This window comes from Poeciliopsis prolifica, unplaced genomic scaffold (assembly GCF_027474105.1).
Source record: "Poeciliopsis prolifica strain line A6 unplaced genomic scaffold, Auburn_PproV2 SCAFFOLD014, whole genome shotgun sequence".
Classification (NCBI taxonomy): domain Eukaryota; kingdom Metazoa; phylum Chordata; class Actinopteri; order Cyprinodontiformes; family Poeciliidae; genus Poeciliopsis; species Poeciliopsis prolifica.
In genome coordinates, this window is record NW_026562389.1 from 8,878,931 (window position 1) to 8,895,429 (window position 16,499).

A 16,499-nucleotide genomic window follows, 5' to 3' on the forward strand; every position below is an offset into this window, starting at 1 on the left:
ATATTTTAGTACACTTTAAATAAGACAAAACTGACTTAGAAGTGACTTTCCAGCTAGATATAAGAACTTGTTTTAAGTCAATAATTTCTTATTATGGATGAAGACGTACTAGAGTTGAGTGAAATAATCCAGTTCAATAATTTACAAGTGCAACAAGTATTTTTTTAATCAATATTAAGAAATTATTGATTTAAAACAAGTTCCTATTTCTTGACAAAAGTTAGTTTTGTGTTATTTGAAGTATACTGAGATATTTGCACAAGAAGCCAGACCAAAAATATTTGTTTCTGTAAGTGTATTTAAAAAAAATGGTCAAATGCAGTTTCTTCTGTGTACATTTCTGAAAACTAAATCTTCTGATGCATCTGCATCAGACCAAACGTCTGCAAACCAAACATTTCTGCATCTGTGCCCTTGCCTGCTTTCTTCTTGCACTCCTTCCCTGCCCAGACATCGTCTCCAGCGTGTTTCTGCCTCCCCAATCACTTCAACATCCACCTGTGCAGCTGCTGCCAACTCCCTTTTCAATTCCCTCTGAGTTTAAACACACCCTGGAGCCACTGTTGGCTGCCAAAGTCTATATTGTGATATTATAGTCTTTTGTTTGATTATAAAAACCTTTCCTAACTGCACCCCGTTTTTGTCGTCTTGGCAATGTGAACCCTATCCCCATACTTTTGGAGATCTTCAGAGGTAAATGGGAAGCAGATTTATTCAGCCTGAAAACAAGTTAAAATAAAACAAAAACTTCTCTGCAGGGGCTCATTATTTGCTGACAAAATGTTTCTTCCGAGGAACATTATCAACAAGTCTCCAGACATCCGCTCATTTCCTTCACAGCTAAATGACAGCTTGACATCTCCACGCATCAGTAGCTGGAAACATTTAAACTTTTTTGGTGCACAGGCCTGTTTTATCACCAATATAACAGGGAGGTTTTGTAAAAGTTGGCTGAAGTCATTCCAAGTTCACAGTTTTCAGCTGAACATTGCATTAAGACATCTGCTCTCAAGCCCTCTTAAAGGGGTAAACGCAAAAGTTTTTTTTAAATGTTTGATTAATCCAACACTCAAGTTTGCAACAGTTAAATATAAATGTGACCTCATCGGGAGAACACTCTTTACTTGAATTAAAGTCTGCAGACCACCCAGCCTGCTTTACATTCGTCACACACCGTGAAACATAAACCCGTCAATCAGTGGTCACGTTTACAAAAATGCTTTTTGATCTTTAATATAGGAACTCAAACCTCTGGAAGAGTTTTGCATAAAGCTGAGCAATAAATAAAAAATATAAAACACTCAAAGTTAAAGTCTTCTTAAATAAAACATTAGAATGGAATAATAATTAATTTTTTTATAAGTCAGCCAGAGAAGCTGGACAGAGTTTCAGCGCTGACTAAAGCTGCGTTCACTGACAAGAGTAAATTTCAGAACTCTATCTGAGCGACTCCACCAAAGCTGTTCCAGTATAGAACCACAGCTGGTTCTGAAAAAAACAACTGAGGACAGGAAGCTTTTATAAACAGACAGAAATCCACCTCTGATAGAAGCAACCTATTCACACTGATCTGTTCAATGAATCCTTCATTTAACTAAATGCAGCAAACTTTTACCATGAAACAAAACAAATATGCTGCAGTTGCATTTTGAATCCAACATGAAGGAATAGCAAGATTAGTTTACAGTAAAACCTATAATAATTGGGTCTAATTATGTCGACTGGTTGTGTTTGGTCAGTGGGTGGATGTAGCTACATTGGTAGGTTTATTGGAGGGCAGTTGGTTTGGAGATGGTTAGGTTTGTAAGTGGTTAGTTGAAAAATAGGTAAATAAGTAGGTTGGTTTGTTGGTGGAGTAATTTAGGGGCGAGTAGTCAGCGGATAATTGATTAGTTGGTTTTCGTTTGTACATCGTCTGTTGTTTGGTTAGTTGGCAGGTAGATCAAGTGGTTGGTTTTATAAACTGGTTGGTTGGTTTTATTGGGGAGGAGTTGGTTGGCAACTGGGTTTGGTTTGCAAGTGGTTGGTTGGTTAGTTGGTTGAAAGATATGTAAATATCACATGTATAGAGTTATTAAATAAATTTGTAATTCAGTACATTTAAGTCTGGGTTGAAGAAAATAAAAATTGAACTCAATTCAGCGCCGTTTTCCTGTATCGGCTAATACTAAACATCAGATATCGGTATTGGATGTGAAAAAAGTGGATAGGTGAGTCCCCAGTTTGCAATAGAAACTAAAATACTTGGATATGTTTTTGCAGTGAAGAAATGCATTATTATTTCATGCAACATTAAAACAAAAAAGCCCAATCATGTTCACCTAAAAGTTTCAGATTCAGACGAAGGCTTAAAATGATTTCCTCCTGATTCATGGGAAGCTGCTCTTTATTTCAGCCTCGTCGCCCAGTTTGACCCCGTTACGACAACAAGCCGACTGCAGTGAGGTCAGGAGACTTTTTTAAACCCCGAAGAAGAATTTAGGTCACTAGAAACACAATCAGGTGTGGGAGCTGAGACAAGCTGAGCTCGAGAACGAGACGGCAACAGCGTCCCTGTGAACAGATTCATCGGACATTACAGTCAGGAAACATTTCCTACAACAATGTAGCTTTATGTTTCACCTGAAGTGCTGTTGGAACAATAACAGCCTTCAGTCACGGGCTGAAATTGACAAGAAACTTGAATGCCAAGATGTAGATGTGGGGTTGAATGCCAAACAGCTGCATGTAAATCTGTTTGCAGCTTTACATGCATGAAAAAAATAAGATTTTAATGGTGCACCCAACGTTACATGGCTGCACCATTTATCTGGGATTTATGACTGCAAACTTTTTAGTATTTGCAAACGACACAGCCTCTACAAAATGGCTGCTGTTTTCAGTTTTGGTTTTGAGTCAGAACTTTAGTCAGAACTCACAGATGGATGATGAGTTTATAAACAGATTTCTGCAGTGAGCCCATGATCAGAAGTCCTCCTGCTGCACAGAACTGAATAATGAATCCTAATATTTTCTACAAATAATGTTAAAAGAACCACTCAGTGCTTCCGTTAGAGGGATCCAAGTGGGGAAAAGTTATTGTGAGGAGATAAAACTTTGATTTTCATTCTTTAAATTTTAAAGCAATGAATCAGTTTTTTTTACACTGTTTTTGTCATTTTCAGTTTCATTATAACAAATTAAAGTTATTTTTCATGTTTGACCAAACTTGAAGCTATTGGTTTATTTAAGTGAGCGGTACTGGTGCACAGCTATCAAATACATTTGTAATTCACTACACTGTGTTTATAAAAACAAAAAACTGAAGTTTTAAGTTCAAGTCAGCACTGGTTTTCTGTATTGGATCAGTATCAGCCGGTACTAAACTTCAGATGTCTGTACTGGTATCAGAAGTGAAAAAATAGGATCAATAACAAATAAGTAAATAATATTACTTGTTTTATGAGAATTAACTGACAAGTGATCAGAACTATGAATAAACTGCCAAGATTAAAAACAAAAACCTGCAACACAGTCTAAAACTAACATGTCTAATAATGATGCTCTACTGTGGCATGAATCACAAACTACTATCATGTAATGGATGACAAAAACAAAATTGCCCGATGGGAGAATAGAAAGGAGAGGTAATTATCTAAAAATATCTAAAAGCACTAGAAAAATAAGCACTTCAGATTAAAACTAAAATGCAGCTTTAACGTCAGGTAGTGGGTAAAACAATTTAGTCATCATTAATCGGCAGAGAACAAAAGAAGCATTGCATTGTGTTTAAAGGAAATGATATGATCAAACATGTCAAATTATCAAAGGCTTCTTTGTGGGGAGGTGGTTGCTTCAGGGGGCTTGGTTTGGCCCAAAACAAAGGTGCAAACAAGATTTATACCAACGAAGAAGAGAGATGACGGAAATCCAGCAAATCATCTGTCACATCTTTAGCTGAGGTGACAAAACTCAACTCGGATCACGAGACAAAAGCCACAGTTCAGGCAGACTGAGCTTCAGGCGGGGGTGAGAAAATCAATGGATACAAAGAAAAAGATGTAAACAAGTCCAAGCTTTGATCTCTGACCTGCACAGACGATTAAACAAAAACAGTAGAAAGTCTTTCTCCTTTACTGGTGGAAATGTCGCCACTCAGAACGAAGAAAGCAGCACAGAAATCAGTTTCACTGCTCTGGGGCAACAAACTACAGATTTAATCTGATTTTACCTGACAAGCACGCATTTATGCTCGTAAAACCACAGAGTAGCTGGACAGAAGCAGCCACCACCGTGCTTCAGCTGCAGGCTGACTCAAACTCACCAGTTTTTCAAAACTAACACTCACTTTACTCAAAGGGTCCAGCAACAGCCACTGTTTCCTGGCAACAAATGTTTTTTCTGTGCAGATTATTATTATTTTTGTTTTTTTGCAATGTGTGTACACAAGGCGGAGTAACTTGAGTAAACTCATGCATTCATGCTAACTCCATGCACTGCAAAAAGGCAACATTTGGCCAAGCAGTTTTGGTTTAATTTCTATTTCTCAAATCTTCGTATGCTTGAAAAAAGACCAAACAAACTTGTAAGTCACTTTTTAGCAAGATATAGATACTAAGTAATTATTTCTTATTGAGTTACAATATGGAAAAATATTGTTTTTATAAGTTGAATAATCTGGTGGAACTAGAATTTTTTTTATATTATAGGCTTAAAACAAGCTCATATTTCTTTCTGAATTTTAACTGACATTTAAAATTTCCAAGACATTTTGCCAAACTAAAAGTGAAATAATCTCCCAGTGGAACAATCACTTTTCCATCTATATTAAGGAACCATTTAACTCCTATATCTTTCTGAAAAGTTACTTGTAAGTTACTTTAGTCTTATTTCAAGTGTACTAAATTATTTGCAGTAGAAATTAGAGCAAAAATACTTGGTGATATTTTGTGTTTTTGCACTACAGTCAAAAAACGTGACTGTGTCCCGCTTCTCGCCCAGTGACAACAAGTTCTGTTCAATTCTGCATGAAAAAAATAAGATTTTAGTTTTAAAGTTGCGACGCAAAAAGAAAACAAAATGTCCAAACAACCAAACCGCACACTGCTTCACAGATGGATGAAAGAAAAAGCTTATCTGAGCTGCACACTTGATAAAATGCTACAAAAGGAAGAAATCCACGTTGTTTAGATGTTTATTCTGTAGATATGCAGGAAAAGCCTGCAGATCTAATCATCTCTGACGTGACAAATAAACACCCACACAGAGACCCAGAAAGAAGCAACATACACCACACTCAGTTGCAGGTTGACTCAAACTCCCTGACACATTTTCACAACACAAACAGTTACTCTCTGAATGACTGCTTTAATATAAAGGAACTTATTTTTGTTATGTTTTGTTATTTTCTGCACAGGAAAAAAAAGGAAGCATCTTTTATAAGTCTGGAGAAAAATTTAAAAAGTTATGACAATTCTAAGGGACCCTGACCGAAAGGCCCTTCACAATTTATTTTGTTCATAGAATTTTATTTTTTTTTTAATTGTGGCCCTGTCACTTACAAAATTAATCGTATTGTATTTTCGAAGATTTTATGTTACCCCTCCCAGACCAAAAAACTTGGAGCTTGACAGCATCAGTCAGTAGAAAACAACGACTGTGGCTGTTGCCACGCCGTCAAGAAAACTAATAGTCAGGTTTTCAAAACAACAGAGAAATAAAGAGAGAGAGAGAAAAAGGCAAGAGTGTCAATTTGTAACCCAGTTTTTCTCCAAGAGGTTTTTCTCTAAATGGTTGACTGTGAAAATATCAACCATTTAGCATAATTAGCTTAGCTACAGACTACTGTTTGCCTTCTTTTCACTAGCATCTAATGAATTTAGGAAAAAAATTCCCAAGATATTCATATATTTAACTTGTCCCTGTACCTTTTACCACTTAACAACAGATGAGTCAGCAGCAGCTCTAACCCAGGTCCCTCCTGACCCGTCCTCTCCTTAGTGAAATTAAAGCCACAGTTTGTAACTTTTATAAAAAAAATTTTTTACATATTTGTTAAAACTGTCATTATGTTGTGACAGAATGGTATTAGAGATAATCTGTGAAAAAAAAATCCTCTGCTTTCTCAAAGTGCTAGAAAAACCAGTCAGTGGCAGGAGAGTTTCAGTGCTGTCAATCACAAGCTTATGAAGTGCTGCTCATCCTCCCTCCCCTTGCTCTGGGCTATGCTGTAGCGACCATAGCCTGTTGTGAATGCTCAGTCTGGTTAGCATAGTTACCGATGAGGACAAATAAACGGTTTTCCTTTAATTATCTGTTGTTTCTCCACATTAGCACATTTAACAGTGAGTGAATGACGTTGCTTAACAGCGCTAAGACCCTCCTCCTGGTTCTGACTGGTTGTTTTGGGCCAGAACGTTGCGTTACTTTAACCAGTAATAGCAGCTCAGGGAGCAGGTGGAGCAGATTGATTGTTTTCACAGATTATCTGTCTCATAACAAACTGGCACAACATGGTGACAGCTTTAACAAATATGGAGAAAACATTTTTTTATTAAAGTTATACACTGCAGATTGAATAAAATGCAACAACATTTTTAAGACGTCTGGATTGCTTCGTGGGGAGAGGCATTTCAGTAATCTAAAACTAATAGAAAAAAAATAAGCATATTGTATGCTGACTGTTGGATGTAAAATTCATGAGCAGTAAATATTGTGCTAGTATACTCCAAAATAGTACTCAAGTAATATTTGTAATGTTCTTATATTGTTTATATATTATAGGAACATATAATTTTTTTCAATTTTAAAAATAAATTTTTTTGTGATACAGAGGAGCAGTCTTCAGTTTAGCTGGTGTTCTATGAGACAAACTTTGAAATCAAGCTTTCAAACATGCATAACCAGGATTTGCAAACCTGTCACAAGAATTAAACAAATTTATTTGGGGTGATATATATAAAATATATATCACCTCTCTTAAAATTTTAAAACATCTTCTTCTGCTCAGGCACAAAGCGTGAACACTATGCACACTGACCTTTTTGACTTAAAACACTCCAAATCCTCAAAAAGGATTTTATTCATTTATATCCCTTTAATGAATATCCATTTTCCCACAGACTTGTGACAAAAGGTCCCAAGGGAACCCAAAATTGAGGGGCAAAGACTAACTTTGAACACAAGAACAAAAAAACAAACCCTGACCAAACTGACCAAAACCAGCAAGATGGCAGAGTATGTCATTTAAACGCAACTGGCCAACTCCAAATTCAGCAAACACACAGATGGACTTGCATTTTATTTAATGCAAACTTTACCAGCTGCAACCTCCAAATGTGTGTAAATGTGGAAACAAAAAACAAAAGTGAGATTTGTTTGAGGGGTTGATTTGGTTTTCAGAGGCAAAAAGCAAAGAAAGGAAAGAACTTATTTTTTTGTCAGCCAGATACTTTCTATTTGATCATGCTTTATACACTCAAAATTTCTTTGTTTTAAAAACTGCAATGTGCACCAAATGGACCAAATATTGCTAGTTACGCTGCCTCACAGAGTGGAATGTGGACATCAAAATTACACTGACGATGAAAAAAGAAAAGCAAAACAACCCACTCCACTATGTGCCAAATGATCTCCTAAGTCAGAATGTGGACTGTTACTGGCCACAATCTCAATTTTTCCACTCCCTTTCAAAAAATAAAAAAAAACATATCACATTTCAGTTGGGAACAAATACATTCAAACTAACTGCCTTCAAAGTGACAAAAACAGAAAAGTAAGAACAAAGAGTTACTTGTCTGCTTTACTATGCAGGTGTTTTTGATGGTGAGTTAAAGTTTTCAGCACTCAAGGAACACAGCGACCTCTTTCAGCCCTGTGGAATGAAGGGACTGCGTCGATCTGAAAAAAAAAAAAGATGGTCCTCATTCTATCCCAAGTCTTTTAGAGGAGTGGAAAGGTCCCCGTAATGACTCCCTGATGTTCTTCTGTCTTAAAAATCTGCAAACTCCTTGGTGCATTTCTCCGTTACAGAAAAGCGGATAGGCTCCTCGTCGTAATCATCAAAGTTGCTCGTGTCTCCAGGGCCTCCACAATTTGGTATGAACGGAGCTTCCATCTTTCGCTCGTATATTGCGATCCAGTCTGTTTTGGAAAACCATTTGTGGCCTTTGATGTCCTTGACGCCGTTTTTCAGGTTTCCATAGCGCTTGGTCAGGTCCACCTGCAGCAAGTTTTTCAACAGGTCCTTCAAATCAGAGCTGAAGTGGGGCGGGAATCGCACTTTTCCAGACACTATCTTTTCATAGAGCTCAATTGGCTGATCTGCAAAGAACGGAGGGTGACCAGCTACCATTTCATAGATGAGAACTCCGAGGGCCCACCAGTCCACAGCTTTGTAATAGCCTTTGCTTAGAATGATCTCTGGCGCGAGGTATTCTGGTGTTCCACACAATGTCCAGGTTCTTCCTTTTACTCTCTTGGCAAATCCAAAGTCTGTCACCTGAATGTAGCCCTGGTTGTCAATGAGAAGATTCTCAAGTTTCAGATCTCTGTAGAGGAGGTCTAATGAATGTAGGAACTCAAACGTCAGCACTACCTGGGCACCATAAAATCGTGCTTGTGGCTCACTGAATCTTCCGGATTTTTTTAAGTGAGAGAACATCTCTCCTCCTGCAATGTACTCCATTACCATGTACAAATTGGTGCTGTCCTTAAAGGCATACTCGAGTCTGACGATAAAAGGAAAGGTCAAAGCTTGTAATATCTTCTTCTCGTTAAATGTGTGTTCTATTTGTTTAAGTTTCACCACCCTCTGCTTGTTCAGGATTTTCATGGCAAAGTATTGTTCTGTGTCTATGTGTTTGACTAGCACAACTCTTCCAAATGAGCCCGTACCAAGAGTCTTTATCCTGTCAAACTCCTCGAGGCACGTTGAGCACTGCGGTGGGTTTTCCCATTTCCGTAAGAAATCTTCTTTGGCTTTAGCCAGATAGTCTTGAATTGAGTTCATGGCAGGTGTTGCTCCAAGGCGAGAGCTAGTTCCTAGCTTGTGGTTTGTTTATTGTTGTCATAGCAGCTGCTGTCAGTTAAAAAGTTTACGGAATCCTAAATTATTCAAAATGCTCAGAAATCAATTTTAAAATGCATTGAATTGGTAGTCTTTGTCACTTCCAAGTGAGAGTATTCTGCATGTGGCCTTATGCGTCCACTCTGCTGCTCTGCTTTTGAAAAAGTCTTTGGTTTCTTTTTTATTTATTTATTTAAGTAAAATAAAAATCTTAAGCAGTTTAATTTTAGCGGCTAAGCTAACCTAATGCTGGTAATTTCAGTTACAGAAGTTCATGCAGAAATATGAACTGATGGAATTTTATGCCATATGAAACTGTTTTAAATAAATGCTATGTTTGTTTACACAATGTATCCCTCTTCTCAGTCACATAATATTTATTAGAAAAGTCAATTCTAAATCAAAAATCGATCTGTGACTCTGAAACTCCTAATTGAATCGCTCGATACTGGGGGTATAGTTGGCAATGCATAACTGCAGATTTAGAGTCCTTTTACGTGACAAACTGTAAACCACACATGCGTACAGCAGCGACCACATTTTCTCTGCAGATATCATCCTGCTGCCTATTTTATGCAAAAACCAGCACAAAAAAAAAACACCCAAAAAAACATACATTTGTCAGACTTTGTTTACGCCACGACCACATGCACACTCCTACGTTCAGTCGTGAAGCATCAAAGCGCGCACAGATGCAAATAAATAAATAAAAATAATGCGAGCAGACATTAAAAATGTAACGCCTGCTTACAGACAGACAGGCGTCTCGGCGCGAAGCGGCGTCGGAGCTCACCAGGTCGTCCAGGATGGAGACGGGGAAATCAAACATGCACATCTTGACGGGCTGAGCGAGCGCTCTGTGCAGGCTGAACACGGATCTGGTTTCCATGCTGCACGGTCGACGCACCTCGCAGCCGCCGCTCGACTGCGTGCAACAAACATGCACTGGTGGAAAAATAGGGATAACTATTAAAAGAAGGAGAAGAGAAAAGAGGAGCAGGAGGGAGTCCCCAAAGCTGGTTGAATCCGACTGAGAGGAAGCAGAGGAACACCTCCACGTCTTTCTTTTTCTTCACAACAAGCGAGCGCTCCCCTCATCGCCCTCCCTCCCCTCTTCCTCCGTCGCCAGCAGCTGCTCTCTGGTCTTTCCGTCTTCTGGAGGTTGTGTCTCAGAAACCTTCAGCAACGACCGCAGTCACACTCCCACCAGGAAGGGGAAAAACAGAAAACGCGCAGACTGAAATGCAGCAGGTCCACAGAGGAGTTGGTTTCTGCTTCATTACGCTGCTGCGATTTAATCAAGAGAGAAGCTGCTGTGTGAGCCCCATTAAAGATGAAGATCCGCCTCCAGGAAACGTGATATCCAGTACCAGTTTGATCAGACTTCAGTTTGCTTTTTCTGTGACGCCGAAAAGAGTGGAGAAAAGTCTGAAAATGCAGCTGTAAAACAAGCCGGCTCCATGTTTTCTGGAGCGCTAATAAATCTTTTAAAACTCCAACTGCTGCTCAGCTCTGAGAGCTGTGATGTTCCTGCCCCGCATCAGCGAGGGCACCGATTGTTTTCCATAAATTCCTCCCACATTTCTCCTTGCATTTGGAGCGAGAAGTTGCAGCTAAAAAGCGTCCTTCGTCTCCTGTGAAATGAGACGAAGGACGGAAAGATGGCAATGGCGATACATCGATTTTATCGGCTAATAAAATTTTTGGGTTTTGACGATTTAATTTTTGGAGATCTTGATTCAGTATGACCAGCGGCGCCCTCTGCTGGATGGCGGTCAAACTACACTCAAAGAAGGTCTGAGCGGACATTAGTTTATATTGACTTAAGAAACCATTAATCTTAAATATAATAGTTGCTTGCATCCCTACCAGTCACACATGTGTTACTCAGTGGTTTTAATGTTTTATGAAAGAAAGATGATGGGTTACAGAGCACACTGGAACCAGGATACCGGAACAATCCGCCATGTTCTGGTTCCAATAAACCAGCTGCAGCAGCTGTCAGAGCTAAAACAAATGGATGATTTCCAGTCTTTCATCGCTTTTCTCACAGTTAAACTGCTAAAGTTACACAAGCAGTCTATGTGAAAGTACTGAAACCAAGGTACCGACATCCTGAGGATGGAAAAATGGCATGCTGTCACTTTAAATATGTAGAAGTCACACTTCAGCATGTTGGTGTGAATCTGTCAAATCTGAAGGCAAACAGCGGTTTTATTATATCACAGATTCTTAATTGATGAAGTAATTTGCGATTTCTGCCACCACAACTATGACTAACGCAGTTAGTCTAAAACAAATTTCATAGTTTAGGCTTCTGTGTAAAAACAAAATGCAGCAGAACAGAGTTAAGCAGTTTTTTTTATATATATTCTCACTGATTCAACCTTGTCTTTCTCTTTGCTAAAAACATAGTATGTATACATATTTACCCAAAAGTTTTATTTATCATTTGTCTATAATGAGAGCAAAGTGTAACCAAAGTAAACTTCCTTGTTTTTTGCACAAATTTAGCAACTAAAGCTGATTCTTATTCTTTTTCGTCATCTTAGAAGACAAACCTGAACCAATTAGGATGTCCTTTTGGACTTTTATTAGTTATAATAAATATGATGTCGTATTACGGCAATTGTAGATGGGTAAAAAATGGAGGAGCAAATTTGCGGCGACAAATTTCTGAAATTTTCTAGAAAAAATGGAAATGTGTATGACTTTCAGAAGTCCAAATTTTGCAGTACTTTGTTATTAGCTCCATTTCCATTAGAAATGTGCGCAAAACTTGATCAATATTCCAATAAAGTTGATAAAGCAAAATTTTACAATTGCAGTGTTTCAATTAAATAAGAAACACAATCAAAATCACACGTGAATAACGTTGTTCAGGTGAAAACTTATTCAAGAAGACATTATTCTATTCCCACTTCCTGTCATCTTCTTTGTCGTTCCCACCAGTAGTAAAATTCAGTTGTGAATCACATGATTCATGATGCAAAAAAAGTGTTTCTATTGAAGTTCTGAAAAATATACAACCAAAAAAAAAAAAAAAAAACTTGTTTTACCACCAAAACTTTTGGAGTGAATTTATTTTCAAAATATAAAATTGCACAATTATCTGGTCAATGGAAATTCAGTTACTAAGACAACAGGAAATAATTGGAGGGTGAAGGGAAGGCGCGGCATGTTTTTAAATGTTTTTTAGTGATCTTATGGGTGACTCTTGTTTAACGGAAACAATGAAATGTTTTGGTGACATTTGTAGTGGAAACGCAGCTGGTGTCTGTTAGCAAAGAACCTTGCAGGTGTTTTCTTTAGCTGAGGATTTCCCCACTGCTGAGATATTTTCTTGCAGTTTTGAACTTGTAGGCCTGAGCAGCTGATATTTTAACTCAAATAAGACTTAACTAGGTCAGACTGCTTTTAACCCAAATGACTAAACGATGATGGAAAGGAAGTGCAGGTCGTTGTTTTTTCTCTAACTTGTTACTGGAAGCCTCTGAGGTTTAATCTTACATATCAGATGCGTCAATCTGTTTCTACATCAACACAGTCCAGGCTTTTTTAAGCACACGTCTGCATCCAATTTTTAGTTAAATACACAACAAAATAAGAAAAAAAAACCACATCTTCTCTCTGTTTCTGAGCTAATATCTGAATCTTTACAGGACGACAGTAGTGAATAATTAAAGCGTGTTCTCGCTCAGAGTTCAACCTCACGGTCTTGAAGAATTTACAAAGACAACAAAGGCTGATCTCAGGCCTCCTTCAGATGCAAGTGATGCTCGACATGTAGATTTAAACGGACTGCATCGAGTTGAGATGAAACACTACTGCTTTAGGAAAGAAAAATCGCAGACAGGGACGGCGGAGAAAGAAGCAGAAGAAGCAGCGAAGCAGCTGAAGGAAGAGAACGAGAGGCTCTGAAACACCGCTGGGAACTGATTTCAGATGCAGAGGCCGTCCCACGGCTGAATGCTGCGAGAGAGCGGCTGTCATGGAAACAGAGAGGCAAAGCCGGCTCTTCGTTGGCCTACGAGAGATCGCTCCCCCTTCTCTACAGAAACCGAGCAGCTTGGACAGGAAGCCAGAAACAGAGCTGCAGGTCCGCTTCCTGTGGCCGTCACAATGACAGGACGGGCGGTGCAGGTACTGAATGGGTCGACCCGAACTAAGCACAACTCCTGGCTGGAGGATCGACCGGATTTTAACTGAAATGTCTCAGAACAGAACATTTATTCTGGTTCAAGCTGAGTTTCATCCAGAAAGCTCTGACTTTGACCGCACTTTAATCCAAAAGTAGAATGCTGTGCAGTTCTGGTTCTATATTGTATCACACAAATTTCTATTGATATTGATCACTTGACTATGACGATATATATTGTCATTGATATGATGTGGTTCATATCCTAATTTTGGAGCATCTTCTGATCCACTTGGTGTTCATGTTATGATTTTGAACCTTGGTTTTGTAGGCAGACCAGAGTTTGATTACGCATTCACACTTTATCAAACAAACCAAACTTTCTATGCAAACGAACTAAAGGTTGATTAAAGCAGACCAAACATGTTTTTTTTAAAATAAAGTGTCAGATGCAATAGAAAGTGATCATCTGTCCTTTTAGATAGGATAACATAAATTTATTGATATATAATATAGTCTAAAGTACATGTTTGTGCATAAAATTGGCTTTTAATTGCTGTATTTATATCACCCAAAATATCTGCATTGAAGTTTTATGGACAAAGAGATAAAAGAAGGCTAAAGAAAACAATCTGCTCATATTAAAGATGGTGTGGGCTTGCATGGCTGATTAAGATGACAGAAACTAAGACGACAGCAAAATGAATCCAGAATCTACAGAAGAATATTTAAGGACCTAATCCTGTCCAATAAGCAACAACTGAGAGAAGCTGCAGAAAAAGCCATGAAAACGCAGAAGAAAAATGCAAAAGTCTGATGTGTCACAACCTGATGCAGGAAACGCAACGAATTAACAATTACAATTAATACTGATCTGTTTTATGTGAGGTGCTGTGACAAATAAAGTAACATTTTCAGTTACGCTTCAAATTTATTTGTAAAGCTCCTTTTTTATGTTTCTACTCGAATTATATAAAACTAAAGCAAAAACTCGGCCTTTGTTGCTGCAGCACCTCTGGGGGTAAATATGGATTTATAAATAAAACTCAGACAACAATTATGGGCGAGGCACATAAACAGAGGAAGAGAGTGGTGCAGACGCCCCCTTGTGGTGGCTAAAGGCTCCAGCAACAAAACTCAAACAAGAGAGGGTTTATTGGATTTTATAATAAACAGAATTAAAACTTAAAAACTTTTGATTTTTACAAACTAGTTTGGATGGATGGATGGATGGATGGATGGATGGATGGATGGATGGATGGATGGATGGATGGATGGATGGATGGATGGATGGATGGATGGATGGATGGAAAATCTGTCTTCTATTAGCACAAAGCACATTAATGGAGGTTTTTGTTAAAGAAAAAAAACATCTAAAATAAAACAATTTTCTCTTTTTTTTATTCATGCCTCATACACATTTTTCTGAAAACAGAGAAACATTAAACCAAACATTAAGCCAAGCTGAACCTGAATGAGGAGAATTTAAATGACTCGGGGTGAAAACGCCGCTCTCTGCTGCTCGTTCAAACTCAAAGTGCTTCTTCAGGCAACACATTTCAGGGACGAGCCTCTTCTGTGCACTAATGTATCAAACAGAAGCAAATGGAAAAAAAACCCTCAGGAATAAAAAACAGAGGAACAAAAAAAATGGCGGATTCTTGTCACATTCCATCAGACAATAAGTTCCGATTCGCCCGCTGAGGGTCAAAGGTTAAACACGGAAAAAGAAACAAACACTTTTTTTTTTATCTCCAAATCCCACACCGCCTGAAAAAAAGATTTCTAGATGTTTCACCAGGAGATAAACATCAACAGGAGCAGCAACAGCATTTAATGCTGCAGCGCCTCAGCGATGACCTTTGACCCAGTTTCATTGTGATTCCTCAGAGACTGAAGAGTCTTCAGGAGGAAGTAATGCAGAACTAACACATTTACAAAATTATCACCATTTTTGGTTCATTCATGGGAAATCCAAGCTAAACTTACACTTTTATGGGACAGGTGATTGTAAGAAAACCTTACAAAAAGAAATGTAATTAAAATTAACAACAATGGTAACTTATTTAAGAACCTACAATTTCACAGTTTAATTTGAAAAAGAAATGCAGGAAATTATAATTAAATTAAATTATTTTTTCTGAGCCGTTGAGCTCGTTTAAAATCGTTTTGCAGCAGATTTAGCTTAAGCTGCTTCCATTTGTAGTTCTCATAAAACTACAACATAAACAACGCTAAATGCTAAATAACTAAATAACGAGCATGTGTGTTAAATATAAATACCTGTGAGAAGTTATTATTTTAGTAATCAATTACTATGACAATTAATCTGATAAAATGTGCATTTTCTGATATTTACTCAACTAATGATTATTTTAGTAATCGATTATTTGATTAATCTGGCAATTAATCGATTATTCTGATGATTAATCAAGGAAAAAATTGGCACATTCTTCAGATTTTTTATTTTACCACATCAGCCTTTTTAAAATATTAGAAAACAACAAAAGATGAAAAAAAATAGGACAGTTCCTTTCTAAAAATAAGAACATAAACATGTTATTGCCTAAAACGCAACAACGTGGCATTTCTTTAGTGAGTGGTTGATTATTTGTAGCAAAGGAGGAATCTGCAGCAAATAAAAAATATTTGTGTAAAGCTGATCTGTTTATCATACACTGGATTAGCCCATTAACAATTTGATAGCAAAGAATACTTAATGGGAGATAATTTTTTACAGATTTTGCACAAAGTGATGCTAAAACTGACATTTGAAGAGTTTTTTACGCTTTTTCCATCTTTGATGCAAAATGTATTTATTTTTGTTTTAATTACTGCTCTGACTGCTTTGTTCTGAAGCCTGTTGCAATGACTAATCAATCGATTAATAACTTAAAATTAGGTCAATTTAAATTCTGATCATTACTATTGTTCCAATTTTGTTTACAAACTTCATAATCTATTTCATTTATGATTTCATAAGGATTTTATTTCCATTTTTTTGTTTATTCAAAATATCTTCCAGTTTCAGTTTAAGTGTATTTTTCAAAACTGTGACTTGTTTTAAGAACAATCAACTTGCAGAGACTCGTATATATTCACAGTGTGACAGACAGTGTGTAGTTTCTCTTCCTCCACATCAAATGTTTAGTTTGAATTAGACTTTTAGGATTAATTTATTACTCAGATCACACAAAACGTCAACAACGATTAGCTTTAAAAATGTATAATTATCACTTTTTATAGGAGTTTGTTGGATTTGTATGTGTGGAGAATATATGAAAACTGAAAGATTTTTCATTTTTTATTAATAAA

The 16,499-nt window shown here is 37.4% G+C and overlaps 2 protein-coding genes across 3 annotated transcripts in view; both read right to left on the bottom strand.

Annotated features, from left to right (window-relative positions):
• LOC129365796 (ral guanine nucleotide dissociation stimulator-like) overlaps positions 1-16,499 on the bottom strand; it is a 54,330-nt gene that overhangs the window by 35,740 nt on the left and 2,091 nt on the right. Inside the window, exon 1 of one of the 2 annotated variants that reach the window (XM_055039278.1) lies at positions 9,840-10,415. The exons of the other annotated variant lie outside the window; for it this stretch is intronic. Coding sequence (XP_054895253.1) covers positions 9,840-9,935 — 96 coding nt within the window. The 5' untranslated portion in view covers positions 9,936-10,415. Of the gene's footprint in view, positions 1-9,839; positions 10,416-16,499 lie in introns of those variants that run through there. 2 annotated transcript variants of the gene reach the window in all.
• Positions 6,883-9,141, bottom strand: LOC129365798 (cAMP-dependent protein kinase catalytic subunit beta-like). Its single transcript, XM_055039282.1, has one exon. It carries the CDS (start codon positions 8,987-8,989, stop codon positions 7,970-7,972), a length of 1,020 nt encoding a protein of 339 aa, XP_054895257.1. The 5' UTR covers positions 8,990-9,141; the 3' UTR covers positions 6,883-7,969.

Excerpts from the sequence above, each read along its gene's own strand:
- LOC129365798 (XM_055039282.1), bottom strand. The coding sequence starts at position 8,989 with ATGAACTCAATTCAAGACTATCTGGCTAAAGCCAAAGAAGATTTCTTA.